The sequence below is a fragment of the Callorhinus ursinus genome, unplaced genomic scaffold (assembly GCF_003265705.2).
Source record: "Callorhinus ursinus isolate GAN/ISIS: 27379988/994484 unplaced genomic scaffold, GSC_fseal_2.0 scaffold1, whole genome shotgun sequence".
NCBI classification, from domain to species: Eukaryota; Metazoa; Chordata; class Mammalia; order Carnivora; family Otariidae; genus Callorhinus; species Callorhinus ursinus.
In genome coordinates, this window is record NW_027397063.1 from 77,470,244 (window position 1) to 77,483,203 (window position 12,960).

The window sequence follows — 12,960 nt, forward strand, 5'->3', positions numbered from 1 at the left end:
TGGCTCAGGTCATAATCCCAGGGTCCTGGGATCGAGCCCCGCATCAGGCTCCCTGCTCGGCAGGAAGCCTGCTTCTCTTCCCACTCCCCCTGCTTGTGTTCCCTCTCTTGCTGTATCTTTCTCTGTCAAATAACTAAATAAAAATCTTAAAAAAAATAAAATAAAATAAATAACCTTGTGATTTTTGACAAAGTAAGTAACATGGTCAATATTTTAATCTTTTAAATCCTTATTCTTTGGACGGATGAAAAGTACTAATAAAACAAAACCAAAAAACAAAGAGACTAATATGTAACCAAAATCAAAGGTGCAAGCAGCTGTGTCCAGTACAGCTCAGAAAATATTTACGTGCTCATTAGCATAAATAAAACACCCTCTGCTAAGACCTAAGTTTAATATACTATCTATACTATAAAAATTATAGTGCAACTATCTACACACTGGCTTGATGTACCATGTGACAATGTGGCAAGATGAGAGGCTGGGGTCATGGACATAGTCTGGCCATGAAATAAAGCAAAATTAAAAGCCCATCACCAAAACCAAGATGGTTTCCATACAACACTGAAATTTTAACCGAAGAAAACAAAAGAGCATACCAAAATTTTGAAAAATCATTTAACTACCTTTTTTAGTTAAGGACATTGCTTAGCAGATGTGCATTATCATTTTACTTAGCACCAATGTAGTCAAAGAACACATAATAAATGAAGACTCATCAGAAGAGTCAAAACAAAATTCCAGAAGTATTCAATTAATTCTTGAACAATGAAAAGCTATGTAAACTCTCTAGTAAGTTATTTTGGGAAACGGGTCTCAAGCATAAATTTATTAGTAGGGTGCCTGGATGGCTCAGTCAGTTAAGCGTTGGACTCTTGGTTTCAACTCAGGTTGTGATCTCAGGGTGGGGAGACCAAGCCATGTATCAGACTCCAAACTCAGTGCCAAGTGTGCTTGAGATGCTCTCTCTCTGCCACCGCCCCCCCACTGCATGGGTTTGTTCTCTCAATTCTTAAAAAAAAAAGTATTACTAGTTAAAAAAATTTACCTAATCAGAGTTACCTACCTAGTTATCTAGAATTAGATAATCTCTAAGGCCCAGCTACTTAGCCAACTACAATCTAGGGAAAAAAAGTGGCTATCCTTGAAATTTCTTCTAATAGAATTAGACTAAGAAACTGGCACTTTATGTAACCAGTAAAAAACATAAACCAACACCTTATCTGCTCCTTAACAATCTAACAAATGAGAATAAAGCAACAACATTTAAATTTTTATGTATTATATGCTAAAGCCAGCAATGCTATTTTTTTTAATTTTTTTATTAACATATAATGTATTATTTGTTTCAGGGATACAGGTCTGTGATTCATCAGTCTTACACAATTCACAGTGCAAGCAATACTATTCTATTAAATAAACTTTTACAAGGAGAAAATGCAGTTCATATGTAATTTTACCTGTCCACTAAAACCAGGTCATCTCTCAAGAGAGCACATTTTGCCTTTGGCCAAAATACATGTACAAGACAGCCAGCTTTCAAGTCTTTGTCCATATGAAGGGCATGGGCCAGCTGATTAACTGTCTGAAGTGGAAGGGAAAGAAAAAACAAAACTCTGCTTGTAATAAAACTCAGCAAAAATTAAAAACACTATGATTTGGTATATTTATTTTTGCAAAACATATACAAAAACAGAACTTTAATCTGAAATAAAACCATCTCAGCAATCTTGAGAAACTGAGTTTTAGAATTACCAAGGGGATGGGGGAGATATCCTTAAAAGTCTACTCATCCACTCTGCAAAAATAAGCAGAGCTGGTAACACTCTAAATGCCCAATAGGTGAATTCTGGCAATGGAATCCTATGTAACACCTGAAATTGATATTATATGTACGAAAACAAATTTACAATATATTAAGAGAAAAAAGGCAAGTCAAAATAGCACAGATGAAACCATTTTGTTTACAAAATACAAACACATGTTTAACTCTATACCACAGGGAAGTTTCCACTGGCTTTAGAAAGCATGTGACTTCTGGAGTTTCTTTTTGCCCATTTGTATTTTCTGTCTCTTCTAAAATGTACTGCTCAGTAGTAAGGGGTGAAAATAGAAGAAACATTATTAAGATAGGTTTAAAAACACCAGAGTAATAAGACTAAAACAATACAAGAGAAGCTCTCAAGACATATTCTTTTAATAAAGGATTTTTCTCAGCAGGCAGTTATTTACTCACATAAGCCTGCTTGACATCAATGACTATGCCTTCTCTTTCCATCTGAATTCACTAAAATATTTCTATTTCTCAAGATGATTTCTGACATATGCTAATTTATTAATGTGTTACTTTAATACCGTTCATGTATGTGTTAAATATACAATAGATACAAAGGGCTTAATATAAAGTTAATATTCAAAGAAAGGACACCAGCACACATACAAATGAACTGTAGGGGTATCCATTTTTAAAGGGAAACATCTATTTTCAAATTGGCACAATAGTCCTGATCAGGGTTGAGGTGAATCTCCATAGTGACAATGTTAGCTAGGTTTTATTTTTGCTTGCTTTCATAAATTTTTTGATAGAATTATAAACTTGTACTAAAATCTTGATGCCTGGTCTATAAAATTAAGATAATAAAAGCACCTAACAGAGTTGTGGTGAAGTTTGAGTTACTGCAGGTACTCAGAATACTGTCTGGTACTTAGTAAGCTTATTAGCTGTTAATACTGCATTTCTTTTACTAAGTAAACTACTACAGCACAAGACTCAAAGTCTGTACCTTAAAGCAGGCCACACTTGAGGTAAACAAATTTAAATTTTGGAGTAGGGGAGAGGAGCAAGAGAGCATGAAGGAAGTGGATTGGAAGTAGAGAGCAAAGACCAAGAAAAAGGAGACGATTACTTGAAAATATATACATTTTACTTTAAGGATATAAAGCCAGTTTGAATTCTGATTTGGTAAAAATCCTGATAAGAAATAAGTGATTCCTTCATTTGTATGGGTTAAAAGTTTGAAAATATTTTCTTAAACATCGCCTCCTTTATTCCTCGTAGCTAATCTGGAGGGTATTACACAGATTGAGTTACCTGAGCTAAATCAAACAGCAAACTCACAGAACAATTAATTAGACCAGTGAATTCAACTCAGTTTTGCAAACACTAGTATGGCATGGATTTTAAACATTAAACTACCGCATTTGTGGGAGAGATCTTAAGAGAAAGTGGGGGGGAGGGAAGACAAGAGAAAGTGATGATACTGAGAAACACTTTTTTCCCTTCTTTTGGCTAAAGGAACCTAGTGGCACTGGGTTCCTTAAGAAATTTATGAAGGGTAGGGAACTGCCATTGGCCCTTATCTGATAAAACTATTATACATTTATTCATGAATGTGCTCATAAACGCACCAAAGATAAAAGTTTCGAAAGGCACAGATATGCATCAAAAACATTCCAGAGCCCAATTTTTAAACAAAGTTTTCTTTCAAAAGATGAAATTAGATTTGAGATTAAACAGCAACAATACACTTCAATAATGTTGTTTTCACTGGGAACATTATTTTAAAATATAATAAACTCTGGGTGCCTGGGTGGCTCAGTTGGTTAAGCGACTGCCTTCAGCTCAGGTCATGATCCTGGAGTCCCTGGATCGAGTCCCGCATCGGGCTCCCTGCTCAGCAGGGAGTCTGCTTCTCCCTCTGACCCTCTTTGCTCTCATGCTCTCTGTCTCTCATTCTCTCTCTCTCAAATAAATAAAATCTTTAAAAAAAAATAAAATAAAATAAAATATAATAAACTCTTAACTAATTTATTTTAAGGACAAGTTTTATTCTTCTAACAAGGTATGCTGTAAGATATATTCTTCTAATGATTTAGCTCTGAGGCAAAAAAATTTTAGAGAATTCAAAATATTAGTGATGGCTTTAAAGCTACAAATAGAAACATTAATGGTTCTTCTATCTCCAGCAATGTAGACATCTTTTTTTTTTTTTTAAAGAACAAGGACATTATTTCAGGTACATTTTGTTGCTAATAGTCAAATATTATACCTTCACACTCTTTTTTTCATCTGATCCCTCTGTCATAAGATAGGCTTTATCTCCATCAGTTCCTTCAACACTCAGGAAGCAATTGGTTGTATGGCCAATCCCACTAGGGAGGACTTTATCCCACAACATTGCATTGATAACAGAGCTCTTCCCACTGCTTGTCCTGAAGAATATATAAAATCATGAAAATAAAACATAACAGTAAAATCTTTATTCTTTCATTGGGTCTAAGGCCAACCTTTTTAGAATTCAAACTTTGTAGAAATTTCATCAGATTGCATTTTTTACAAAAAAGTTGCCAACCTGATCTACACAGATATTAGGAATGTACATATCAGAAAAATAGAAGAACACAAATCCCACCTTTCCCATATAGCTATCCTTGCCTTTATCTTTCTTGCTTCTTGTGACAATCTGAAATCACAACCCCAAATTCTTCCCATCACAAGCTGTGGTCTAAAGTCCCCATCTCCTTAAATGTGGGCTGGATCTTTTTCACATCCAAAGCTATTACCTGTTTCTCCTTCTCAAATAGACAAGTCATCACCTCACCAGGAGGCCTCTTCCTTCCCATTCCCACCCCACCCTAATCTGAGTTAGGGCCTATTTATGTAGTACCTCATACTACACTCTGTAAGGCCCTGAGAGTAAGGTCAAGCAGAAGCAGACAAAAACAAACAAACACAAAAAAACACACACAAAAATCCAGCACAGCTTTGTGGAAAAGGTTTAAAGGGCATAAACAGGGCACTTTAGAAGAGAATAAATGAGAAGGAATACTTTAGAACGGTCAGGGAAGGTTTCTGAGGTTATAACATTTACGATGAGATCAGAAGAGTGAGAAAGAACCAGACATAGATAAAACAAGGCAAAGGGAATTCTAAGCATAGGAAATCACAAGTGCTAAAAAAGCCCTAAGATGGGCTTAGAAGTTAGTGAGTAAATGTTTCTGCTGATACTCAGCACATTATATGGGCCTACTCATCTGTCTTTGCATCCCTAGTGCTTAACAGAGTGCACAGTACACAGGAAGTTAACAAATGATTCTTTTTTTTTTTAAAGATTTTATTTATTTATTTGACAGAGAGACACAGAGAGAGCAGGAACACAAGCAGGGGGAGTGGGAGAGGGAGAAGCAGGCTTCCTGCTGAGCAGGGAGCCTGTTGCGGGACACGATCCCAGGACCCTGGGATCATGACCCGAGCCGAAGGCAGACGTTTAACGACTGAGCCACCCAGGCGCCCTTAACAAATGATTCTTAAATGAACATGAGCTGTGTCAGAGATGGCTCTCACTCCAGATAGTTATGTTAACAAATGGCGTTTCCTATTCTCCCTCTGGGAATCGTGAAGCTGAGAATCCCTTTGGAAGGCACACTTGATAATTAAGAGAAACTTTAGAAAGTCAAAAGTTATGCATATCATGGGGCGCCTGGGTGGCTCAGTCGTTAGGCGTCTGCCTTCAGCTCGGGTCATGGTCCCAGGGTCCTGGGATCGAGTCCCGCATCGGGCTCCCTGCTCGGCAGGAGGCCTGCTTCTCCCTCACCCACTCCCCCTGCTTGTGTTCCCTCTCTTGCTGTGTCTCTGTCTGTCAAATAAATAAAATCTTAAAAAAAAAAAAGTTATGCATATCATTTATCTGTATTTCTATTCTTTGGACTGGCTAAGAAGCTAATTCTTAGACATTGGCATCCTTAAAAAGTAAAAATACGACTGACCTTTAGAAAGTTTCATTTTATACCAAGAGCTAAAATGAACAAATGCTTTCTCATGCTAATAGCTTTAGCATTTAGCAAAGGGAGAAACTCTTTGTGGGGCAAAGGGGGAGGAATATCACTTGCTGAAATATCAGAAACAAAGTTGGAGATATGACTTAGAAAAGCTGATTTCGGGAAACCACCCTTGAGAGAAACAATAAAGGATTACCTGCCAAAAAATGCCACTTTCATATGTCTCCGGGACAGCACCTCACCAATGATGGAAAGCTTGTTTCTATAACCCTGTATTTCTATCAGATCATCCTCAGTAGCTATTTGATCAAGTTCTGGATTCCTGTATGTTGCTACAAAATTGAAATGGTGTTAGAAAAAGTGACAAAAATGAATACTGGGTTAATTATACAAGGGAATACCTAAGATCTGCACACATTTTGCCTATTTTGGCTTTGCTCTATATTAACATGGCCATTTTGAAAAGTAAAAATGCCACAGTATCTGAGTATCTGATAAAAGGTGAATGCCTTGTTGCAACAGGTCCTAAGAATCCCGCCCCCAAAATATCAAAACGACTAAAAATTACAGGGGCTATCCTCAAAAAGTTTGACTCTACCAACCTACCAAATGTTTCCCCAATGTCAGTGAAGTATATAGAATCCCTCGCTTTTCATTGTACCCTTGTCAAAAAAAAAAAAAAAAAAGTAATCTTAAGAACCAGAAAAGATTTCAACAGTTGCCTCCAAAGCACTATTCCCCAGTAAGACATTCCTCACCAACCTTGTTTGAACAGTTACACTCACTTTAAGAAAACTTCTTTGACCTTTTCCCCCACCACATTCCAGCCTCATCTGAGAAGATATGTCTGAGATCTAGGCTGACAGCCGACTTGGGGAAGAGATAAGTATATGGCTTAAATGTGGGCTGCCTGATTTTTAGTATGGGCATTTACTAGCGAGGTGATCTCGGGCAAGTTGCTTAAATTTTCTGTGCCTCGGTTTCTTCATCTCTTAAAATTGCAATTAGGGGCGCCTGGGTGGCTCAGTCGGTTAAACGTCTGCCCGTGGCTCAGGTCATGATCCCAGGGTCCTGGGACAGAGTCCCACATTGGGCTCCCTGCTCAGCGGGGAGCCTGCTTCTCCCTCTGCCTGCCGTTCCCCCTGTTTGTGCCCTCTCTCTCTCTGACAAATAAATAAAATCTTTAAAAAATAATAAAATATAATAATTGCAATTAAAATCTGTCCCAGCGTTGATATGAGGATTAAATGCATTGTTAATATAATAAAGGGCTTAGTGGTATCATACATACAACCACTTATATCTTAGGTTATCAATACCACTTAATCTTCTTCCTTTGGAGGGCAGAAAAGGGTTTTATTTGTTAGGGCATCTCTCCAAGAATACAGAGCAATGCCTCGTATAGGTGTTCAGTAACTAAGGGTAAAAGGATAAAGTACCTGCATATACTTTCAACCATATTATTTTAAAAACTTAGAGAAACTAACCTTCAACAAAATGGGATCCTTCAGTAACAAACTCCAGTAACTGGTCAAAGATTGCAGTAATTGCCCTCTTGGCCAGCACAAAGTGCTTCAGTGGAGAAGCAGTTTCTGCCATTATGTTACTGGGGGAAGAAAATTAAAGTTAGAAAAGTACAAATTAGGGGTGCCTGGGTGGGCATCCAACTCTTGGTTTCCACTCAGGTTGTGATCTCAGGGTCCTGAGATCCAGCCCCACATCAACCTCCATGCTGGGGGGGGGGGGGGGGTTTGCTTTCTGCTTAAGATTCTCTCCCGGCCTTTTTCCCCTCCCCCACTCTCTCCCTGTGTCTCGCTCTAAAATAAATCAATCTTTAAAAAGAAAAAAGAAAATTACAAGTTAAACTATATGATAGAGACATGCAGATTAATGACACCACCCTACCACATTAACTCCCCAGTGAAATAAACTGTTAAAATACTTCTGGATAATTTTTTAGAAATGTTTTAGACAAGCAATTAAAGACTACTTTTCAGTGACAGTCCATTAAAACAACTAACTCTATTGGCCAAAATCTTGGTTGCAATTTCTACCTTATTTCCCTTTGGTGAAGATGAAACTAATTGTGGAAAACTGACTGCACGTGACTCTTATGGACAGGGTTAGTGAGATAAAGCAAGTTCGCAAACAAGTTTCTCAACCTGGAGCTCTAGGGGGTGGAGGTGGATAACCAGAGTGAGGAAACAAAATTCCAATATGATAATGTAATTCCGACGTTTAAAAAAAAATTTGTTCTCATCACAACAAATAAGCAGGCAAGGATTAAGGCGAGCATTAACGTTCCAGCCAAAGTACCAAGAACTTCAAAGAATGGAAGTTATAACAAATTTTCTTTTCTGGCCACTTCTCATGAAAAAGACACCAAACAAAAACGATTACGCGCCAGTCTACTCCTGGTATGTATGCGTGTGGAATGGAGCAGAGTGGCCACAAAAAAAGGCCGAGCCTTCCAGAGGGTCAGGAAATGACTTAGTGAAGGAGCTGCGTGGGAAAAGCGGGGTGAGGGCAACGACCCGGGTCAACCGGGTGTGAACACCTACCTTGGGGAAAGGCCTTCCACACCCGGCGCCGGAGCCCCGCCCGCAGAGCTAGGGACCGGACCTCACCACCGACCCGCGAGCGCCAGCCCCGGCTCCCCAGGCCCCGGGCTCCAGGCTCCGGCCTCGCGGGCTCCGCGGGCTCGACCCGGCCGAGGGCCCCGCTCGCAAATCCGCTCGCTAGCTCCTTTCCCGCAGACCGGCGGCGGCGCCTCGTCACAGAGCTCCGGCGCACGACTCCCCGCCCCCTGTCCCTGGCCGCACGAAGGTCACCCTGAGCGAAGTGAACGGGCCGGCGGCCGAGGCAGCGAGCACTCACACTGTCCCGGCTCCAACTTGTCACCCGGCAACCGCAGACCAGCCTCAGCCCCCAGGCCTCCTCATCCTCCCGGGAGAGGCTGGGAAAAAGAGAGGAGGTGGGAGGAGTGCCAAAAGGGCGGCCACTTCCGGTTTCTTCTCGGCCCCGATTTTGTTTGGCTCCGTGGCCGGAAGTGGAGCTACGCCGACAGCCATTTTTCTTAAGGGCAGAAGGCTGGGCTTGTTGAGGCTGGGGAATGCTACCCGAACGGTCCCCGAGTGTCGGCTTCCCGTCTCTTCTCCCATCAAAGTCTCCAAAGCTCTGCCTAGTTTAGGCATAGCTAGCTTCCACTTTAGTGGGGGAGATCTAAAAATGAGGTGGGTTGAACTGGGATGAGGTGGGGTTAGGGCTGCCACACAAAAGGGAGTTCTGCTTGCCGCAGCAGCGCCAATAGACCCGCTCCAGTAGAGTGTGTGTGTGTGTGCGCGCGCGCGTGTGTGTGTGTGTCCCGCTCCAGTAGTGTGTGTGTGTAATTACTTTAGAGGTGAGACAGGAAATTGATATATTGTTGAGTGTTTTTCAAATTTTATACTTAATCACCTGTGATCTTGTTAAACTGCACATTCTAATTTATTGGGTCAGAGATGAGGCCTGAGAGTGTGCATTTCTAACATCCTTGGAGAGGGGCTGCTCCTGGTCTATACCTGGCTTAACAGTTGGTCTGGAGGTTTCTTTCCAGAGCTAGTAAGTGAGATGCAGTTTTGCAAGTGAAGTCACTTCATCTTTCTGAGCCTCAGGCACTTCATCTATAAAACTGGAGTACTAATAATACCTACCTTGTAGCTTGTGAAAATTAACTGGGTCGATAGCATGTAAAGTGCTAATAACATTGCTGGGTATGTAGTTAGAACTGGGTAAAAAAATATTAATGTTCTATTGGAATAAGTGAAGTTCAATTAAAAAATGAAATAAATGAGATCATTTCAGATATGCTTCCTACTCCAAAAAAAAAAAAAATGACAATGGTATAGACTATCGGAAGAAAAATTAGAAAAACTGAGCCACATAGGGTGATCCTTTCTGGGGAGATAATATTTCCTTGATTTTTCCCAGGAAGCCAATCCTTGGAATATTAGAGGAAGAGTGCCCCCAAACAGTGGGAATAGGAAGTCCAAATGCCCATAGGAAGGAGAGTGGTATAAGTGGGTGAAAAAGAAAAGGCCAATGTATCTAGGATGCAGGGAGGGAGAAAAAAATGTGGGAAGTTTAGAGAGGTAGGTAGCCGTAGAATCATATAGGCCAAGATCAGAAGTTTGGATTTTGGGTGCCTGGGTGGCTCAGTCGTTAAGCGTCTGCCTTCGGCTCAGGTCATGATCCCAGCGTCCTGGGATCGAGTCCCCATTGGGCTCCCAGCTCAGCAGGGAGCCTGCTTCTCCCTCTGCCTGCTTCTCCCTCTGCGTGCCTTTCTGCCTACTAGTGCTTCTATCTCTCTGTCAAATAAATAAATAAAAAATCTTTTAAAAAAAAGTTTGGATTTTATTGTAAGTGCAATGGCTAGCTGTTTTAAACTTGGGGACTGATATGATTTACATTTTAAAAGGTCACTTTGGTTGCCCTGTAGGTACTTGATTCTACCAAGAGTCCACACAACGTTTATTAAAGGGCCAGCCCATTGGCTGGAATTAGAGGCATTTAATTTAAAAATGGCTTTTAAGGGGCGCCTGGGTGGCTCAGTTGGTTGAGCGACTGCCTTCGGCTCAGGTCATGATCCTGGAGTCCTGGGATTGAGTCCCGCATCGGGCTCCCTGCTCAGCAGGGAGTCTGCTTCTCCCTCTAACCCTCCCTCCTCTCATGTGCGCTCTCTGTCTCTCTCATTCTCTCTCTCAAATGAATAAATAAAATCTTAAAAAAAAAATAAAAATGGCTTTTAATATCAGTAATATACTAAAGCCCTAGGCATAATTGAGAAATAAACTTAAATCATTTGACTTCAGTGTTCTAAGCTTTTTTAATCCCTTATCTTGTTTCACCAACCTCTCTCCACACCATAAACAAACACACACGAGCAGTATGCTAATCATTCAGCTAGGAATCCTGATATTGTACTTCTATCAGAATTTGTTTTCCAATAAAGATCTATTTCAGGGCGCCTGGGTGGCTCAGTTGGTTAAGTGTCTGCCTTCAGTTCAGTTCATGATCCCAGGGTCCTGGGATCCAGCCCTTTGTTGGGCTCCCTGCTCAGCAGGGAGTCTGCTTCTCCCTCTACCCCTCCCCCCTGCTCATGTGGTCTTTCACTCACTCCCTCTCTCAAATAAATAAATAAAATCTTATTTTTAAAAAAAGATCTACGATAGATAAAGATCTGTTTATGTAAGAAAACTTAGCATTACAATGTAAATGACCACGGGCAGTCCCTTACTATGCCGGTGGGAGGGTTACAGTGTGTATCGGTCAGGATTCAGAGGGCAAGAAATTTATCACAAAGAATTGTCTTCTGTGATGGTGAGGGCTGGCTAGGCAAATCCAAAATTTCTAGGGCAAGCTGTCAATAAGGGCAGAATGGAAATTCTTCTTCCTTCCTTTCTTTTTTTTTTATTAAGAGGCAAATTCAGTGGCTCTTAAAGGGGCAGAATGGAAATCCTTGGGTAGGACCTGATACTGCAGTCCATAGGCACCATTCCTTTTTAGGAAAACCTCTATTCTCGTCTTAAAGCAGCCTGATGCGGGACTCGATCCCGGGACCCCAGGATCATGACCTGAGCCGAAGGCAGTCGCTTAACCAACTGAGCCACCCAGGCACCCTCGTCTTAAAGCCTTTTAACTGGTTGGATCAAGCCTACCCACATCATCCCAAAATAATTTTCTTTACATAAAGTCAACTGCTTGTAAATATTAATCACTAATACTTTCCCAGAAACACATAGATTAGTATTTGATTGAATAACTGAGTATTAAACTATCACATTGTTATGGACTATTATTCAAAATTTATAATGTGAAGACCTTTTGACGCAGCAATTCTAGGAAAATAAACAAGTGGACAGACACCTAGCTATAAATATATAACCAAATATTATAAATATATTTAAAAATACAAATAAATATTTAGTAAAATATTATCTAAAACCATGAAAAATTGTAAACAATCCAAGTGTTCCCCCAAAGGAGATGGGTTGAATAAATTATGGTATGTGGACAGTATGGAATATGATGTAGTCATTAAAGTTTGTTTTAGAAAAATACTTGACACAGATATATTCACCAGTATATAAAAATATTTTTGTAAATCGTGCAACACATATATTTTATTTCTGGATGATGATATTACATGTGATTTTTTTCCTTTGTAGTTCTCTTTTCACATTTTCTATATTAAGCATGTATTCCTATAATGAGAAAAATATAAACATAGTTGTTATTTTTAATTTTTAATAAAATATATACATGTCTACTAACAATTCTGACTGATAAGCACTATAATTTACAATGTTGTTAAGGCATTAAACAAAGAGGAATGAAATTTTTTTTTAAAGATTTTATTTATTTATTCATGAGAGACAGAGAGAGAGAGAGAGAGAGAGAGAGGCAGAGGGAGAAGCAGGCTCCCAAGGAGCAGGGAGCCCGATGCGGGACTCGATCCCAGGACCCTGGGATCATGACCTGAGCCGAAGGCAGATGCTTAACCATCTGAGCCACCCAGGCGCCCAAAGAGGAATGAAATTTTAAGGACGAATTTCAAACATCAACCAGCATGTGGAGGTTGAAAGCATTCACCTTTAAGATCTATTCATATGTTCATTCAACAAATACACAGATTGAAGAAGAAATCTTTTAATGTAAAAGTGTGGAACTCAAAATCTGAAGACCTCAGTTCAAATCTAAACTATGCCACTTAAAAGCTATGTGACACCCTTAACTATTCAAATCAGTTTTGAGCATAGGGAATCTCAAAAGGAACTTTTGCTTTATTCATATTGTTTGAATTTTTAAAATCATGACGGTGTCCCTTTGTTAGTTCTGTAAGTAATAATTACATGTTTATATAATTATTGTATTTTAAAGTAAAAATGAGTTACAAATCACATAACACGTTTTAATATAAGTAATACATAATTTAATCCATTTTTTCTTTTATTTATTTATTTATTTTTAAAGATTTTATTTATTTATTTAACAGAGAGAGACAGCGAGAGCAGGAACACAAGCAGGGGGAGTGGGAGAGGGAGAAGCAGGCTTCCCACCGAGCAGGGAGCCCGACGTGGGACTCGACGTGGGACTCGACATGGGACTCGATCCCAGGACCCTGGGATCATGACCTGAGCTTAA

General features: G+C 39.9%; 1 protein-coding gene across 4 annotated transcripts in view; it reads right to left on the reverse strand.

Moving 5' to 3' along the window:
* The window catches only part of MFN1 (mitofusin 1), a 33,135-nt gene extending 24,353 nt beyond the window's left edge, over positions 1 to 8,782 (reverse strand). The window contains exons 1-5 of one of the 4 annotated variants that reach the window (XM_025878367.2): positions 8,656 to 8,782; positions 7,266 to 7,384; positions 5,975 to 6,110; positions 4,050 to 4,212; positions 1,461 to 1,585 (exon numbers count right to left, since the gene is read on the reverse strand). In XM_025878367.2, coding sequence (XP_025734152.1) covers positions 1,461 to 1,585; positions 4,050 to 4,212; positions 5,975 to 6,110; positions 7,266 to 7,377 — 536 coding nt within the window. In that variant the 5' untranslated portion in view covers positions 7,378 to 7,384; positions 8,656 to 8,782. Of the gene's footprint in view, positions 1 to 1,460; positions 1,586 to 4,049; positions 4,213 to 5,974; positions 6,111 to 7,265; positions 7,385 to 8,339 lie in introns of those variants that run through there. The other 3 variants (XM_073896871.1, XM_025878376.2, XM_025878384.2) reach the window with 3 other exon arrangements.
* Positions 8,783 to 12,960: the final 4,178 nt, after the last annotated feature.